At 50.7% G+C, this 17,875-nt stretch overlaps 1 protein-coding gene across 1 annotated transcript in view; it reads right to left on the reverse strand.

The window, feature by feature from the left end:
• Positions 1-17,875, reverse strand: part of CLSTN3 (calsyntenin 3) — a 29,627-nt gene that overhangs the window by 6,562 nt on the left and 5,190 nt on the right. The window contains exons 4-16 of the mRNA XM_017517048.2: positions 17,539-17,747; positions 17,136-17,285; positions 16,699-16,884; positions 15,668-15,949; positions 14,259-14,371; positions 10,621-10,783; positions 9,888-9,941; positions 9,031-9,188; positions 8,748-8,896; positions 3,512-3,738; positions 3,031-3,201; positions 1,737-1,882; positions 1,366-1,501 (exon numbers count right to left, since the gene is read on the reverse strand). Of these exons, the coding sequence (XP_017372537.1) occupies positions 1,366-1,501; positions 1,737-1,882; positions 3,031-3,201; positions 3,512-3,738; positions 8,748-8,896; positions 9,031-9,188; positions 9,888-9,941; positions 10,621-10,783; positions 14,259-14,371; positions 15,668-15,949; positions 16,699-16,884; positions 17,136-17,285; positions 17,539-17,747 (2,144 nt within the window). The remainder of the gene's footprint in view (positions 1-1,365; positions 1,502-1,736; positions 1,883-3,030; positions 3,202-3,511; positions 3,739-8,747; positions 8,897-9,030; positions 9,189-9,887; positions 9,942-10,620; positions 10,784-14,258; positions 14,372-15,667; positions 15,950-16,698; positions 16,885-17,135; positions 17,286-17,538; positions 17,748-17,875) is intronic.

The following is a 17,875-nucleotide window of genomic DNA, read 5'->3' on the forward strand; positions in this document are numbered from 1 at the left end:
AAAAAAAAAAAAAAAAAACTTAAAATTATATCCAGAGCCAACTTTGGCAAAAGTGGATGATGAAGTTGAGTAACACTGTCCAAAAAGTAACAAAACAAGCGTGCCTCATAAATTCGCTCTGAAAGCAATTCTAAAAAGGGTTCCAAAAATCACTGTCAGGAACAGCAGCATCATTTGCATGCATTTGCTCCTTAATAATGTGAGAGAATACTTGTTTTATAATATGAAGTGTAAATATCGGTTACAAAATAAGTTAATCCTAACTTTCTAAAAATAAAAAACTAGGCATAGAAAAAAGACTGGAACATAATATATCATATTATCAGTGGTTTCCTCTCCAATGGAATTGTGGATGATTTTTCTTCTTCTTCTTCTTTTTTGAGACAGAGACAGCATCTTGGTCTGTCTCCCAGACTGGAGTGCAGTGGCGTGATCATGGCTTGCTGCAGCCTCAGCCTCCCAGGCCCAAGCGATCCTCCTAACTCAGCCTCCCAAGTAGCTGGGACTACAGGCACACCACCATGCCTAGCTATTTTTTTATTATTATTTTTTGTAAAGACAGAGTCTCACTATGTGGCCCAGGCTGGTCTTAAACTCCTGGGCTCAAGCGATTCTCCTGCCTCAGCCTCCTAGTGTGACGGGATTACAGGCGTGAGCCACTGTGCCTGGCCTGATTTTTCTTCTTCTTATTGATATTTTCTAGTTTTTCTACAATTATGCAACTCAAAAGTAGAAAATAAAATTGCACCATTGGAAAAGGACCATGACTGGGGACCTTTGGGACCCTGGCCAAATTGCTTTCAAAGGGCAGCACTCCATCTGAATGTAACGCTTTGCATACTTGCATATTTTGTTTTAGAAATAATCTTGTGATTGTGCACAGAGCACACAATTATACATGTAATAGTACCAATTCTCTCCTTGGGGATAAGGACTCTATCTATCTTATAAATCATTTATATCATTTACGGACAGTGCTAGCACATAGTAGGTGCTTAGTAAATACTTGATAGATTCACCACAGAGAATTCCTGGTCCAGGGCTAATCTGATATTGCTTGGGGCTGGGGAGGGAGACATCATTGGGAATAACAAAGACGCCTAAACCCACATCGACTTTATGACTCCACAAGCATATGCACCCCAAAATGACACAAGATTCATGTTCCTCACAAGGGAAAGTGAATGATCCAAAGGGAGAGAGGGCTTGGTCCACAGCTGTCCACTGAGGCAGGTACCACAGGGAAAAGAACCCATTGCTCCACTCCGCTTGTCCACTCCAGGAGGGGGAGGAGGAGGATACCTGTCCCAACCCGCTCCCCTGCCACCCACCTCTCCCTGTCCAGCCCCACCCAGGCTTACGTACTGGAGTTACGGTGGGAGCTGGCCAGGCTGTGTCCAGCCATCTCAGGCGGGGGCTGGTGACCACGGTGCAGGAACTGCTGGGAGCTGAGCACGTGGCTGGGATGGGCAACCCGGTTCATGCTGTGCAGGACATTCACCTGGGCAGAGGGAGGGCTCCATGGGCACACACGCTTCTCCCCAGGTCCTCCCCCGCCAGGGCCCAGCCCCATCTCCTAACTACTGCCCCCATCTCCTTCTCCTCCACCCACCGCAAGGTCCAGCAGCCCTCCACGCTGCCATGTCCATGCCCGCAAACTAACATTTTGAGTCCACGCCACCCCGGCTCCTTTCCAGGGGTGGGTAACTGCAGAAGGAAGGAGACTTTCTGGGTACCTCCACGATGAATTCATTGCTGGAGTAACGGCCATTCATTTCTGAGCAGGAAAGCCGGAATTTCCTGGCGTAGAGGGCAGCCCCGTGTCGCAGCCGATAACGAGCCTGCCTCAGGATCTCCTCATACACAGTGATGCTCTCCACCCCTGCAGATGAGGAAGCACCTCAGGGCGGGGCCAGTGGAGGCAGGACCTGGAGGGGACCCTCTCTCCTGGACTCCCACCAGCTGACACCACACAAGCTGTAAAGAGGGTCAGCCCCATCTCTGCAGAGGGGCGACCTGAGGTCAAAGGAAGAGATGCTCCTCTCCACCCCTGCCCGCTCTGCCTAACTAGCATGGAGAGACCAAGGCTCCATTTCCTGCTCTGTAGCTTCTGAGGAGGAATGGAAAGAAGGACATAAAGACATCTTGGGCCAGGCACGGTGGCTCACACCTGTAATCCCAGCACTTTGGGAGACAGAGGTGTGCGGATCACAAGGTCAGGCCTTCGAGAGCAGCCTGGCCAATATGGTGAAACCCTATCTCTACTAAAAATAAAAAATTAGCTAGGCATGGTGGCGGGCGCCTGAAGTCCCAGCTACTAGGGAAACTGAGGCAGGAGAATCGCTTGAACTCAGAAAGGCAGAGGTTGCAGTGAGCCAAGAGCGTGTCACTGCACTCCAGCCTGGGTGATAGAGCGAGACTCCATTTCAAAAGGAAAAAAAAAAAAAAAAGACATCCTGAAAGACCGAAAGGGAGATGGCAAGCAGGAGGGAATCTGAGAAACGGGAAAATACAGAAGTCCTCAGTGAGCCCTGGAGAGGAGTGGAAATAGGAGGGAACTGGTTACCTCCATCTTCTCCATTCTCCCTCCCGGCTTCCTTTGGAAACTACCAAATCATCACTCCCACTAAGAGATAAGCACTTCTTGTAAAGCTCTGGTGTGCACGTGAGATTAGTGAGCTATAAGACACAGATGACCAGCAACAAACAGCTAGAGGGTTAGAAAGCTGGGCAGAGAGGAGCCGAAGGAGGAAAGGAAGGCGAGAAGCCTGAATGGAAACAGGAGTGGGACCAGAAGCGGAGGTGAGCTAGGCCATGGAGAGGAGCAGAAAGAGAGAAACGTTCAGAGTCTAAACCCAGCATACCTCCCCTAGGGACAATCTGAAAGCCAGAGGATCTTCCAGGCTGGGAAAATGCAAAACGGCACTTGTCCACATCCCTGGATGGGAAGGAGGACCCTCTGGGCTTCCCAGGTGCTTACTTATGGGGAGAGGCACACACACAGAGGACAGGCCCTGAGGCCCCACTGACCAGCAATGGTGAGGTAGGCAGACGTGTTGGTGAGCTCCAGCCCTCGCTGCTGCAGGGAGCTTGTGTCCAGGAGCAGGCTTTCCCGCTCAGGGTCCAGGTCATCCCCCACCAGAGAAATTTCACAGCCGTCCAGGTTGTGCACAATCTCATCCGACATGCGTGTATCTGTCACTGGGTTGGGGAGAGTAGGGTCTGGGCTCACAGGGGCTCTGAGACCCAGCCACCGCTTCAACACCACTCTCCCTCCCTTTCCAGGGTCAGGGAAAGGGAAGGCAGCATCATTTTCAAGAATATCATTATGCAACAATTCACTTCCACCCACGGATTTCCCACTTGCTCTCCTTCTTAAAGGTAAGTTGTTCAGTCAAACAAACACAGGATGGAGTCGCTTTCTGCTTCCAGCCCCAAGAGTTCTCCCACACTCTGGCTCCAGACACTGGCTGGCTCTCTGGATGGTGTTACTCCCCGGAGTGGTCCTTACCTGTGCCCTGCCAGCTCTCATCCTTTTTGGCCTCCACCTGGTGAGAGATGGAGCAGGTGATTTGAAGATCAGGGAACAAAGGGACCCCCTCGGGTCCCTCAAAGTCCACAGCTGGGCGGGCAAAATGGGCAGTGCCACTCAGCAGGATCTGGGGAGCATCGGGCTGAAGGACCACCACGTAGCCCTCCACTTCAGGGATGGAGACACAGGACTCTTCACTGAAGCACCTATGTGAGAAAGGAGGAGAAGCAGCATGTGACCCCAACACTTCCTCCCTGAAAACCTGCATTCTGTTTCACTTCCCCACCCCAGCCTCTACCTCTATCATAGAGCATCTCATGTCAGGGAGTGGCAGGGGAAGAAAGGGGGTCATGCCCCTGCACCCCAACCCCCAGGGCAGTTGAAGGGAGACACAGTCTTTCCTGGTAGGATGTCACCAAGGAAATGTCGAGGACAGGTCAGGTAACCCCAACCTGTGGGTGTGATCACACCATCAATGTCCTACCCCAGGATTACAGAGTACCTATAAATCCTATTTCAGTGAAAAATACACCAAACTGAACTGACAGACATTTACATATACACACACAGTTCTTTACCCAGAAGTTTAAAAATACATGGGATCAGTGTACTATCTGGCACATGTGCGCCCAAATTATCCAACAATAAAAGTAGAGTGTGGACATCTATCAGAGGATGTCCTCCTCTTTGGTGTGTCTTCCATTCCCTTCAATATCAGGGAGACACACTTTGGTAGGTGAGATCATCTGACCACCTTGGACCTAGATCCACTGTCCCATGAAGCTTGAGGATCCAGGCACCAGGACAAGCCATCCCTAGAGGACTCTGCCAAGCCAGACCAACCAACAGCATAGCTGCTCAGGAGTGACGCTCCCAAGATCACTTTCAGCCCCACCTTTTACCAGTAATACAACACCTCACAATCTATAGCCCTTGCTAGCTTACGAAGCACTTTTCCCCTATTATTTTATTATAACCTCATTTCTGTGCTGCAAAATCGGGATAAGAAACCAAAGCTCAGGCCAGGCACGGTGGCTCATGCCTATAATCCCGGCACTTTGGAAGGCTGAGGCGGGAGGATCCCTTGAGCTTAGGAGTTCGAGACCAGCCTGGGCAACACTGTGGAACCCCGGCTCTACAAAAAACACAAAAATTATCCAGGTGTGGTGGCGGGCTCCTGCAGTCCCAGCTACTCAGGGGGCTGAGGTGGGAGAAACACTTGAGCCCAGGAGGCGGAGGTTGCAGTGAGCTGATGAGATCATGCCACAGCACTCCAGCCTGGGCGACACAGTGACAGAGACCCTGTCTCCAAAAAAAAAAAGAAAAGAAAAGAAAAAGAAAAGGGAAAGAAAGAAATCAAAGCTCAAGCATCTGGGCCACGAAATAAATCATATGGCAGAGTCAAAGTTTAAACCATTCTTCTCCTTCCAAGTCCACTGATCCTTTTTTTTTTTTTTTTTTTTTTTTTTTGAGGCAGAGTCTCATTCTGTCAGTGGCGCCATCTCAGCTCACTGCAACCTCCGCTGCCCAGGTTCAAGCAGGCTCCTGTCTCAGCCCCCTGAGAGGCTGGGACCACAGGCATGCACCACCACACAAGACCCTAGTCCACTGATTTTTCCACTAAACCACAGGCACATTTGGAGCCTGGGTTTGCGCCAGGGGAAATGTATCTATAACGAAGTTTCCCCACTTGAACAGGCAAACTTCACAGTGGAGTTAGTGATGCAGGAGCAGGGACTCTGATCCATATGCTGGTGCTAATGGAAATGATTTTGCAGAGAGGACTGTGATTATTAGTGCTACTGAGCATGCCCAGCTTGACTGCTGGAGCCAAAAGGGAGAAGGCATAATCTCAGCAGGCATGATGAGCACAGAGCCCCTGGAGTTACCAGTGCCCAAGATGTGCTGAGTTCCTGAGCCACACGGAGCAGGGCCTATTACAATCTGCGCTGTCATCCAGATAGGCCTAGGGCAAAGCTCCTTGGGAAACAATGCCAGATGATCCTGAAGGCACAGGTTCCAACAGACATCTTCCCTGCAATGGGCAATGCTGGGCTGGGCTGCTGCTCTCAGAATCCCAAGGCAAACAGGAGGCCTGACCCAAAGGCACTGATGGTCTGGTAGAGAGATTAGACATGGCACACAAACATTTAAAAAAATGTAAATATGGTCATCGCCATATGAGTGGAACAAACAAATAACCAGAAGAGTTTGGAGGAGGGAGAGGATATTTCTGGCGAGGATAAGAGGAGGGTGTTTGGAAAAGGAAGGTAGGAATGATCAGAGAAAATAGCAAGTGAGCTAGCCTTTGAAGGAGGGTAGAACTGACCCAGAGTGGACGGCAAGAAGCTTACTAAGGAGAGTAGAGGAATATGAGGCAGGAATAACCAGGAGGAGCCAAACGACTGGTGGCTTTAAATGCCATGATAAGATTTGGCTTTTTTTCTCTCTCTAATTTTTTAGAGACAGGGTCCCACTCTGTTGCCCAGGCTGGCGTGCAGTGGTGCAATCACAACTCACTGCAGCCTCGAACTCCTGGGCTCAAGTGATTCTCCCACCTCAGCCGACTGAGTAGCTGGGACTATAGGCATGCAGCCCGTTGATCGTCCAGTCTGGTCTTGAACTTCTGGCCTCAAGTGATCCTCCTGCCTTGGCCTCCCAAAGAGCTGGGATCACAGGTATGAGCCACTGCGCCTAGCACATTTGACATTTTTATGCAGTGGGCAAGAGGAAGCCATGGACATCTTTTTCATCAGGGAAGCATGATGATGAAAACTCAACTTAAGATCACTCACCCAGCCTCAGAGTGGAGGATAAATAAAATTAGAAGACTAGAGACAGGTCAGCTAGTTAGGAGGCAATGGGCCGGATAAGAGGTCAGAAAACCTGGGCTAGAACAGTACCAGCAGCGAAAGAAAAAGGAGACAGATTCCAGACACCCAGCACAGAGGCAGGGTCCGGGTGACTTGGCAACTGATGGGGAGTGGAGGATACACAGGGAGGAATCAAAGATGACTCAGAGGTTTCGAGCTCTGGGTGACTGCAAGGACAGAGACGCCATTACAGAGGGAGCTCAGGGGGAGGAGCTGGTTTGGGCACTGCAGCTGATTATTTCAGCATGAGCTCATTTGGTTGAGGTGCTGGCAGAACTTCTAGGTAGAGGTTACAGGAAGCAGGTGGAAAGTCAAGATCTGTGGAAAGAGGACAAAACTAGAGAAAAAGATGTGGTGTCCATCTGTTCAGGGGTCAACGCCGCAAGTAGATGGGCTTTCCAAGGAAGACACTCTTTAAAAAAAATTAAGGAAACCCTGCATGTAGGCCTTGACCAAATACTTGCATAAATTTGGCTTTAAATAGATGGAGGTCCAAGAACTGAAAACTGGAAGCTATGGAAGCCACATGGGCAGGGCAAGGAAATGCATCAGGGAAAGGGAGGTGTTGCTAGGTACCTGTCTGTCTCTGTTGTGTACACACACTTGTACACACACACACACACACACACACACACACACACACCTCTCTATTTTCTCCCATGACCTCAGGGAAGTATTACCACAGCACCAACCATGTAGTAACCTTAGAAATGGAGAAATGAAAACTCTCTTTCTTAATCTCACAGAGAAAACATCAAGGCCCCTTCCCTCTACTAAAGGACCAAAGGCAGGTTCCAAGCCCTTGGATGAACCTCTATCCTGGGCATGAAAAAGATAGGAGGAATTCAAATGAGCCAGTCAGCAAAGAGAATGTCAACTCCTCCCCCTGCAGGAGCTCCCCTTGCAGAGCTCCACCCTAGGCCAAAAACCAGAGCCCTGCCTTCTGACATGGCTCCTGAGCACTGGAGTGGAGGAGGCAATGCCTTGGCTTTGGAGGGATTAAACCTTTCATAACTGGATGACAGCTCTTTAACAACTGGAGCTCTGACTGGGACATGGTGGGGTGAGTGCTCAGCGATCGGCTGCACCCACGTGACCTCATCTGCCTATGACCTTCAGCCCTGCACCTGCAGCTCTAAGCGTGAGGCCTGATAATCACGCCCAGTCATACTCTAGGGCTTAGAGACCTTTCCCCTCTAAACCCACCCCTCCCAGGATGGGGGCAAGTTAGAGATGTTTATCTTCATACAGCTCACAGAGAATCTGAGGCAGAGTCGGGGAGAGGCGTAGCAAGGCTGGAACGCAGAAATCCTGACTCCTAAATCATGTAATTCACCCACTAGATGGCAGCATCTCCTAAACCCACTCTTAAACCACAATAAGGGGTGAAAATGCCTTCTTGGAATAATAACCAACATTTAAGCGGCATAAGCTGTCTGCTAGGCATTTGATCCAGATCATATCATGTAGTTATTATAGCAATTCCACAAGTCAGACGGTATTGCTCTCAATACTTAACAGCATTTTCTCAGTGCTAAAAAGCTAGCAATAGACTCGGTGTTCTTAACTACCATCCTTTCATTGCCTCTCAATTGATCTGTATTTTTAAACATGTCATATATACTCAAACCTTGAAATAATCTACAATTTTCCTTTTAAAGACTCCAAAAATCATTCACTATGAATTCAGAGGTCAGCAAACATTTTCCATGAAGGATTAGAGGGTAAATATTTCCTGTTTGGGGGCCATATGATCTCTGTCCCAGCTACTCAGATCTGCCATCACAGGATGAAAGTAGCCATAGACATGTACAAATGCATGGGCACTGCTGTGTTCCAATAAAACTATTTACACAGGCAGGCAGCAGGCCAGATTTGGCCTAGGCCTGCAACACCTAGGCGTAGGTCGCCATATGTGACCTTGCGAGAGCTTAGTGAAGCAGGAAGAAAGCAGGGGAAGCAGCCAGGACTCACTATCTGCCCGGGGTTATCCAAGCGATTTGTATCGAGTCAGAATTCACATCAGGTCTCCCCACTCCCAATCCTGTGTCCCACTTTACGTATTGGCACAGAGAAGATCAAAGCCCGAAAACCCTAGAAGTGTGACTTTGTGGAGAGAGTAATGAATTGATTGTTGAGAAATCTGAGTGGAGTCCAGACTCTTCTCCCCATATTGATTGCTATGTGACCTTCAGCGGTCAACTGCCTCCATTTGAGGGCCCAATCTCCTCATCCATAAAAACGAGAGCAGTATGGCTAGCCCTAGGTGACACCTTAGGCCAAGGAGCTGTGCCACTGTCTGGCTCTGCTCGATGATTTGCCCTGCCCCACCCAACACTCACTTGACAGCAGTGGTGAGGCGCAGGGGCCTGACGCCGGGCGTGGCAAAGCGCAGAGTGTTCATGTAAGCCACATGCTGCAGGGCATGGTTGAAGGTCTCCACATCATCCCCCTCCAGGGTGAGCAGGGACTGTGAGGGGTTCACGTGGACCTGGGCCCCAGACACAGACAGCTGAGAGCAGGGCCAGGAGGTGGGGGAGGAAGGGAGCAGAGGTAGAGGGGTGGGGCAAGGGTGAGGGGCAGGGGGCATGCCGGGAAGAACGGGGCTGGAGGAAGGGGCGATACCTTCATGCCTTTGCCCAGGCTCTCGAAATCTCTATAGTCCAGCCCCTCCCGACATGCATAGAGGCACTCGATGACCTCACGGCTCTCCAGGCGACCTGAGCGCACGCTGAAACCAGCCAGGTAGCCATGGAAGTAGTGGTGGATCGGCAAGGGGTCTCCTAGGGCAGGAACACAGGAGCAGGGCGGGAGGTGAGAAGAGAGGAGGATGGAAAAGGACAAAGGCTGAGAGAAAGGGAAAGGAGAGAAAAAGCAGAAGAGTTGAGAAAGAAAACGAATGGGAAAAATGGGGGAAAAAACAAAAAGTGAGAGGTGAGGGAGAAGTGAAGACACAGGGAGGTTGGAGAAGGGGGAAAAATGAGACAACAGAAGACAGAATAAAGCCGGGTGAGGAGAAGAAGGGTGAAAAGTGGAAGCAAAGATGAGAGGAAGGAAGAGAAGGAGACAGGGCCAGCAGGAGGAAAGAGGAAGAACTAGGGGAATGAGGGAGGCGGCAGGAGAGGACGTCTGTCCAGAGACAGGCAAGGAGGCCAGCATGGATGTGAGCGAGCTTCACAGATCCCCAGGCCTTCCCCTCCTGCCTGTCTGACTCCTGCCACCTCCCTTCTGCCATGTGGAAAGCCAGCAAGAGAGCCCCACTCTTCATTCTGCGGGCAGGACGGGACACCCAGAACCCAGCCCAGCTGCCTCTGGCTTTGCCACTCCAGGAGCCCCTGCCTTGCTGTATTTCTCGGAGGCTCTGCCCCCTGGTGGCCTGGGAGGCTGTTGCAGGCTAGATAGGATTTGGGGTGGAAAAGGGATCTCAGAACGGAAAGTGAGGATGAGAACTCTCTGCTCTCCAGTTCTTACACACGGAGTACCTTGGGTGGTGTCTGTACTGTTGTCTCCCTTTTCCTTCTCTTTGTTCTTCTCCTCTGGGGACAAAAAAAAAAGTGGTGGTGATCTCAGGGATGTGGAGAGACTGATGGAGAGGAATCAGATGTCTTCCTCTCATCTCCATGAGTGCTCTCATGCCCATGTGGAACTCTGACCCTGCCCATGTATAACCTGCAACCTCTCAGCTCAGCTCCAACCCTTCTTTTGTCGTGTCCCAACCTCTCTGGCCTCTGTTGTAGTGAAATTCTCAAATATGATGTGCTGCTGAGGAAACACGTGGGCTCTGGTAAGACAGACAGGCACATGCACACACACATGCGTGTGCACACACACGCTCCCAAGGGGAGAAAAGTTTTTTTAATGGCTTAAAAGTTGGAAGACTGAGGACACTCTAAGGGGTTACTCTCCTTGAGAAGTCATCTTCAGTTTGATGGAACAAAGTGGAAACTGGCTAGAGTTACAGAGAGAGAGTCTGGGGACGCCTGGGAAGTAATTCCTCCAAGTCAGAGGTGATGACCCATTGGATTAGTGGGAGATACAGGAGGAAAGCTGTGGTCCCCTCCCATGGAGATCTTCAGAGTCACCCAGCCAATGGCCGAGAGATGCATGAGGCAGCCTCAGCCGCAGGGTCAAACTGCCCTTGCTCCTCACCAGCCCACCTTCCTTCCCAAATCCTAAACCACTGGAGTCTTCACTGAGACACTCAGAGGGACTTACCAGCCCAGCAGGCCCCAATCATGATAGCAGGCTCCCTTCGGGGTGGGTGGATGAGGCCATTGTCATGGATGAGGGCAGGGTCGAAGGAGATGCCATCAGCGTAGAGTGTGACTGTGGGGAACTCGAGGTTCAGAGCGTAGTGGTGCCACTCGTCATCACAGACCTGGGTGAGTAGCGTAGGGACAAGAGCCTCTCAGGTAATTCCTCTTCAGAGAGCTAACCCCAGGCACTGCCCCATCTCCTGGGAGAGAGGGGACATCCCCTCATATTCCCAGTTCTACCAACAGGGCTTACTAATGCTTTGCTGCCTATCCAGCTCAAGGAATCACATCCTTGTCCAACATCTATCAGGCAACCAACCTAGTACCAAAGATTCCACACTTCAGGTAAATCTTGAGAGCTATAACTATCCCTAAGAAGAGTAACACAGTCATGAATAAATTTCCCGCCAAACTCCTGTATTACATATGTATGTAAGGCACTGGAAACTCTAGGGTAGTTTTTATTTTGTAAGAGACAGAGTTTCCTTCCGTTCCCCAGGCTGGAAAGCAGCAGCACAATCATAGTTCACTGAAGCCTCAAACTCCTAGGCTCAAGCGATGCTCCCACCTCAGCCTCCAGAGTATCTGGGCTACAGGTATGTGCCACCATATCCAGCTAATTTTTTTTTATTTTTTAGAGATGAGCTCTCACTATGTTGCCTAGGCTGGTCTCGAACTCCTGGGCTCCAGTGATCCTCTCAGCCTTCCAAGTAGCTGGGATTACAGATTATCTCTAGGGTAGCTTCTAACCCAAGATTAAGCACTAAAATAAATATTGCTTCCCTTTGCAGTCTCTCCTAGGGCTAGCCCAGATGGATTGGGAGATGGTCAGAGTAAAAAGGGGCAGAAAATACTCTTCCTTATCCAGTACCAAATGTTAGGGTCCCTCAAGGCTCAGACCTAGGCCCTCTTCTCTTTCCTCTCTACACTGTTTTCCTAAAAGTCACCTCATCTGTTGCCAGGGGGTCGGGTACCATATCTATACACTGGTAACTCTGAAATCTACATCTCCAGCCCAGAACTCTCCTCTGAATACCATCCAAGTGGGTTCTCCACTTGGATGCTGCACAAGTACTTCACATTTAACACGTGTAAGATGCAAGTCCATGCCCTTTCCCAACTCCCTCAGTGTCTCCCCAGGCAGTATAAATGCTCCATCATCTATCCAGCTAATCAAGAGGATGACGTGGGCGACAACTTTGATCTTTCCTTTCCCTCAACCTCCACATCCCATCCATCAGCAGGTGCTGTTGATGCCAGGTCCAAACAGGGCTACAAGCCGCAGGTTTCTGTGCAAGTCTCTCCATCTCCATTGCCACACATCCGTGATGTCCCCAACCCCTTTTATGCAGACCGTTGCAAGAGTCCCATCTACTTCCACCGTTAGGTCTCTTCAGTACATCCATCCACCAGTTGTCAAGGGGATCTTGTTAAAATGTAAATCTGGCCAGGCGCGGTGGCTCATGGCTGTAATCCCAGTGCTTTAGGAGGCCAAGGGGGACAAATCACAAGGTCAAGAGATCGAGACCATCCTGGCCAACATGGCGAAACCCAGCCTCTACTAAAAACACAAAAATTAGCTGGGCATGGTGGTACACGCCTGTAGTCCCAGCTACTTGGGAGGCTGAGGCAGGAGAATTGCTTGAACCCAAGAGATGGAGGTTTCAGTGAGCCGAGATCATGCCACTGCATTCCAACCTGGTGACAGAGAGACTCCAGCTCAGGAAAAAAAAAAAAAGGAAATCTGATCAGGTCATTCCTCTGCTTTAAATCCTTCAAGAAACACTTCCTGCCAGTCGAAGTGGCTCAAGTCTGTAATTTCAGCACTTTGGGAGGCCAAGGTGGGCAAATCACCTCAGGTCAGGAGTTCAAGACCAGCCTGGCCAATATGGTGAAACCCCATCTCTACCAAAAATACAAAAAATTAGCCAGCTATGGTGGCAGGTGCCTGTAATCTCAGCTACTCGGGAGGCTGAGGCAAGAGAATCGCTTGAACCAGGGAGGCGGATGTTGTAGAGAGTCAAGATCACATCATTGCACTCCTGGGCAACAAGAGCAAAACTTCGCCTCAAAAAAAAAAAAAAAAAAACCACTTCCCATCTCTCATAGGACAAAAGTCTAAAGTAACCCTGCTGAAAAAGTCCATTGTACAACCTGATCACTGCCCATCTCTGCAATGTATCTCCAGTCTTGTTCGCTGTACTCCAACCTCACTGGCCCTCTCTCCATGCCTGGAACATGCTGAGCTCTTTCCTGCCTCAGGGCCTTTGCATCTGCCCTTCCCTCTTCCTGGAACCTCCCCACTCTCTTCCCACAGCCAGCTATTTCTCATCCTTTAGCACTAGGCTTAAATTTCATCTCGGTCAGGCCCCCCCAACGGCATCCAATCTAAAGCGAGTTTGCCTCTCCTTGCCGCCCCCATGCTCTACCCCCGTCCCTTGCTTGCTTCTTTTGGAGGATTTACCACAATTTATCATTCTATATGTCTATTTACTTCTTAAAAGTCTATCTCCCCAACTAAAATGTGAGTTCAATGACGACAAAGATTTCGTTTCATTCATTCTCTCCCCAGAACCTAGCTGAATGACAGAGACTTAGTTGTATTTAATAGACACTGACTAATTAAATGAGGGTGAAGTAAAGAAAGATAGCAAGGGTAACGTTACCAATGTTTGCAATATGGAGGGGAAACTGAGAAGCAGCGAATGGCAGACTGCCTCTTTAAGAGTCCCATGGCAGCAAAACTGTGGTAGACAGCCCTCGATCACTAGTTTATACATTTTCTAGGCACTTCTGTTTCTCTCTTCTACCGCTTTTTTTTTTTCACCATTTGCTTACTCAGCTACTCCACCAGGACTTGCAAGAGAAATAGGAGGAGATGGAAACTCAAATTAGTCCTCACTGGTCCTTGCGGTCAGCCTGGAGGATAAATAATGAAGAGGCTGCAACTGCTGACTCAAGAGAGGATTTTAAATATTTCGTCCATTTTTTTTTTTTAGCCCTCCACAATCATGGCTGGTAATATCGAGAATTAACATATACAGAGAGAGTGCCTTTCAGTCTACAAGGGCCTATTACATCATTTAATCCTAGTGACTCTGGGATATAGAATTCTTTTTATCCCTATTTAGCAGGGTTTTTTTAACCCTGATGTTTACACATATTAACCAAGATTTCGTTGCTAGTAAATTCCCTTGGCAGGACTCAAATCCAACCTATGTACCTTAGAATGACTTATTGTCTTGATTACAACAGACTAACTGCCTGAGAGTCAGGGATGTGTACTGTTAAAGTCCTAAATAAGAGAGAGATGGAATAAAACAAGGGGCAGATAGATGGTTGGTTGAGTTTGGTGCTAGTGGTCATTTGTTCCTCATTATTGTTCTTTTTTTAATCCAGGACTGCTTTCTGCAGGGGACAAGCCTTGGGAAAAGGGAACAGGAGGACCTGGGAGTAGAATGGTCAGGGGCTGAAAGTGGAGAAGCAAAGAGGGGGCAAGGGGGAGCCCAGAAAATGCTGACCCTGCCCAGAGAAGGGCCTTTCGTAAAAGTTAGTCACATCTACCCAGGCCTCCCAGGAGCCTGGCTCTGGCCTCACCTGCTCCAGCTTCCAGAGGAACTTGACTGGGCGGGCACTCTCAAGCAGGGGCCAGTAGAGGAAGGCAATCCTGCAGCCGTGGACAGTCAGCGAGTAGTGAGAGAAGCCGTCCTCTGAAGGAACAGGAAGGGAATGAGGTCAAGTTCAGAGGCCGAGGCCAGAACAAGTTCAAAGCAGCAGGAAGGAGAGGACACTGGATACTCTTAATCCTCTCTCATTCCCTCGTTCTCGAGCAATCTCTCTCTGTCTCACACACACACACACACACGCACATGCACGCACACACATGCACACAGATGCACACACACACACACACATACACGGACACACACGCACACACGCGCACACACATGCACACAGACGCGCACACACACGCGCGTGCACACACAGACACGCACACACAGACACACACGTGCACACACACATGCACACACACACACACACACACACTCTCCAGTCCAAGTGATAACTCAGACTTCTTAGGCACCCTGGCTGGCTGAGAGGGGAACATCAGCTGACCCACTCCCTCACCAGCTCTTCATCAGTGCTGTCATTAATACAGACATCATGGGTGACAACTCTTTTCAAAAGAGTTGTCGAAGTCAACATCTCTTTTCAAGGTCAAGAAAAATGAGGCCGGGCGCGGTGGCTCGCGCTTGTAATCCTAGCACTTTGGGAGGCCGAGGCGGGTGGATCACGAGGTCAAGAGATCGAGACCATCCTGGTCAACATGGTGAAACCCCGTCTCTACTAAAAATACAAAAATTAGCTGGGCATGGTGGTGCACGCCTGTAGTCCCAGCTACTCGGGAGGCTGAGGCAGGAGAATTGCTTGAACCCAGGAGACGGAGGTTGCGGTGAGCCGAGATCGCGCCATTGCACTCCAGCCTGGGTAACAAGAGTGAAACTCCGTCTCAAAAAAAAGAAAAGAAAAATGAGGTCGGAGAAGTGGCTAGAAATGAAAGAGCAGGTCAAGACTGAGCCCTCTCCAGTGGAGTGTGCCTTGCAGATGAGGCGAGAACAGGGCTCAGAGATGGGGCCAACCAGTACCAGGATGGGATGATGAAAGAACGGGGCACACCATTACCCAGGCTTTCCCGTTGCAATGGAGGGGCTTTAATGGGAGTAGAAATGGGGGGCAGGCAGGCTACCACATGGTGGGGCACAGAGAAGCTGATGGAGCAACTGAAAGGAGAGTAGCAGCGGAGTCCCATTGCGCTCTACAGCAGTAGGATCCCACACGTCATGTTGGGCATGAAACACAGAATCAAGGCGTATCAAACCTGGCACTTGCACATCACAAATGAAGAGAGGGGATGTGACCTGCCCACATTCACACGCTGGGCAGTGACAGAGGCAGGACAAGAAGCCAGTTTCCCTCTCTGGCCAGTGCCTGGAGAGGAGGCTTACCGTTCTGGACAGTGTTACATACGATGGTTTCCTCCTCCTTCTTGCCCTTGTTGGGAGTTACTCCATGCTTCATCCAGAAGGACAGGGTGAAGTGGTCACTGAGGCTGTCCTGGGGCCCAGACCCCAGCCCACCGGGACCACCCAGGGGCACCTGCACAGCCTGGGTGCCATTGAACCAGTAGATCAGGCTGCTGTCCTGGCTGTAGTGCACCGAGAGCCCCGCTGTCCAGTTGGCATTGGGGCCGGGCATGGGCAACAGATCCACCTCCCCAGTGGCAGCACCTGTGGGAGCCCCAGGAGGCACAAGTTTCAGAGCCAAGGAGCAGCAGATGGTGAAATGGGCAGGAGGCAGGGAAAGAGGGACTGATGGGAAAAGATTTCCTACAGCACATCTTGCTGCCTCTTGTGGCCTTTCAAAGACAAGAGAGGCATGAACTCTCTTTAAGAGTCTCTCTCGCCGGGCGCGGTGGCTCAAGCCTGTAATCCCAGCACTTTGGGAGGCCGAGGTGGGTGGATCACGAGGTCAAGAGATCGAGACCATCCTGGTCAACATGGTGAAACCCCGTCTCTACTAAAAAAAATACTAAACATTAGCTGGGCATGGTGGTGCGTGCCTATAATCCCAGCTACTCAGGAGGCCGAGGCAGGAGAATTGCCTGAACCCAGGAGGCGGAGGTTGCGGTGAGCCGAGATCGTGCCATTGCACTCCAGCCTGGGTAACAAGAGTGAAACTCCGTCTCAAAAAAAAAAAAAAAAAAAAGAGTATCTCTCCAGTTCACCCATTCTCCAGCTCTTCGTCTCTTCCTACCATTGTTCCACCATGCATCTGGCGACTGGTGTGACAATTATGCACCTTTGCCAAAGACATATTTACCTGCCCTTTGGGCCACAAAAGCTAACCACGTGTCACAACCTCTGTGGATAAACACCTGTGGATGGCCAGAGGTGACGTAAGGCAGAGCCTTGGAGAAGTTTGTGCAGAGGCTAGATGGGAAGGGATGGGCCTCAGGCAGTGTTGGGGGCACACGCACCGCAGAGTTTCCGCAGCGCCCGCTCTGAGTAGTTGTCACGGTCGCAGCCCTTGGCCACATGGCTGGTCTGCAGCTCTATGGTGGCCTGAATATTCCAGAGTGGTTCATCACAAGTCTCCAGGCGGATACCAGGGAACAAAGCCAAGCTCCCAGCGCCTGGTGCATATTCGATCCTTTTGTTCCAGCCTGCATGGGTGAGGCAGAGAGGGTGACGGGGAGAGAGAAGGGTGAAGCAGCCTCCCCTCTCCATGCTTCTCTTGCCATGTCCATGGACGGTTTGGGACTCTTGGCAGGTGGCCCGGCCAGAGTAGACAGCTGCAAGTGTTCCCCAGTATCCTCCAAGCCCTAGCCTAGTCCCCATGATTGTCAGAAGGGACAGAAGGAGAGACCAAAGACAAGGATGATTCACAAGATGGGGCACAGCGCTGAGCTCTCACCTTGCCAGCTGGGTTTACAGGTGGGCTTCACCTGAATCTCCACCTCGGCATCATCCGCCGCCCGCTTCTTCCCACAGTCATAAGCCGTCACTGTAAACTTATAGAGCCTCTCAGCACTGTACTGCAGCTTCTCTGTGTTCTCAATGTTCCCTGGGGGGTTCAGGAGGACAGAGCATCAGAGCACTGGAGAAAGCCCAGGACAGCAAGGAGATGTGTGCGTTCATCAGGCACCAGGCGGGTCAGGCAGCAGGATGCAGGGAGGAAGGCGTCTGGGAGGAGAAGGCTCCATTCGGGAAGAAGGGTGAGGGGAGGGTCTGAGGGGCAAAAGTGGAGAGTGCAGCCCCGGGTCACCCTGAGGGAGTTGGGTGCACCTGGACGGCCAGGGAAGCCAGGGCCAACTCACCATCATTGTCAATGAGGAAAGGGGTGTTGGGCGTGAGAATCTCATAGTAGCAGATCTGGCTGTACTGAGGGGAACAGTCACCGTCGATGGCTTCCACCCGCAGGATGCGATCATACAGCTTCCCCTCCGTCACAGCCGCACGGTACAGCCGCTCCACAAACACCGGGGCAAACTCATTCACATCATTGACCCGCACATGCACGGTGGCCCTGCACGTACGAGGGGAGGAGGGATGAGGACACATCAGCCAGCCTTGATACTGTACATCAAGATACGGCCCCGACACGGGACACCGAGGTACGGCCCCGACACGGCACACCGAGGTACGGCCCCGACA

The sequence above is a fragment of the Cebus imitator genome, unplaced genomic scaffold, assembly GCF_001604975.1.
Source record: "Cebus imitator isolate Cc_AM_T3 unplaced genomic scaffold, Cebus_imitator-1.0 Scaffold614, whole genome shotgun sequence".
NCBI lineage: Eukaryota > Metazoa > Chordata > Mammalia > Primates > Cebidae > Cebus > Cebus imitator.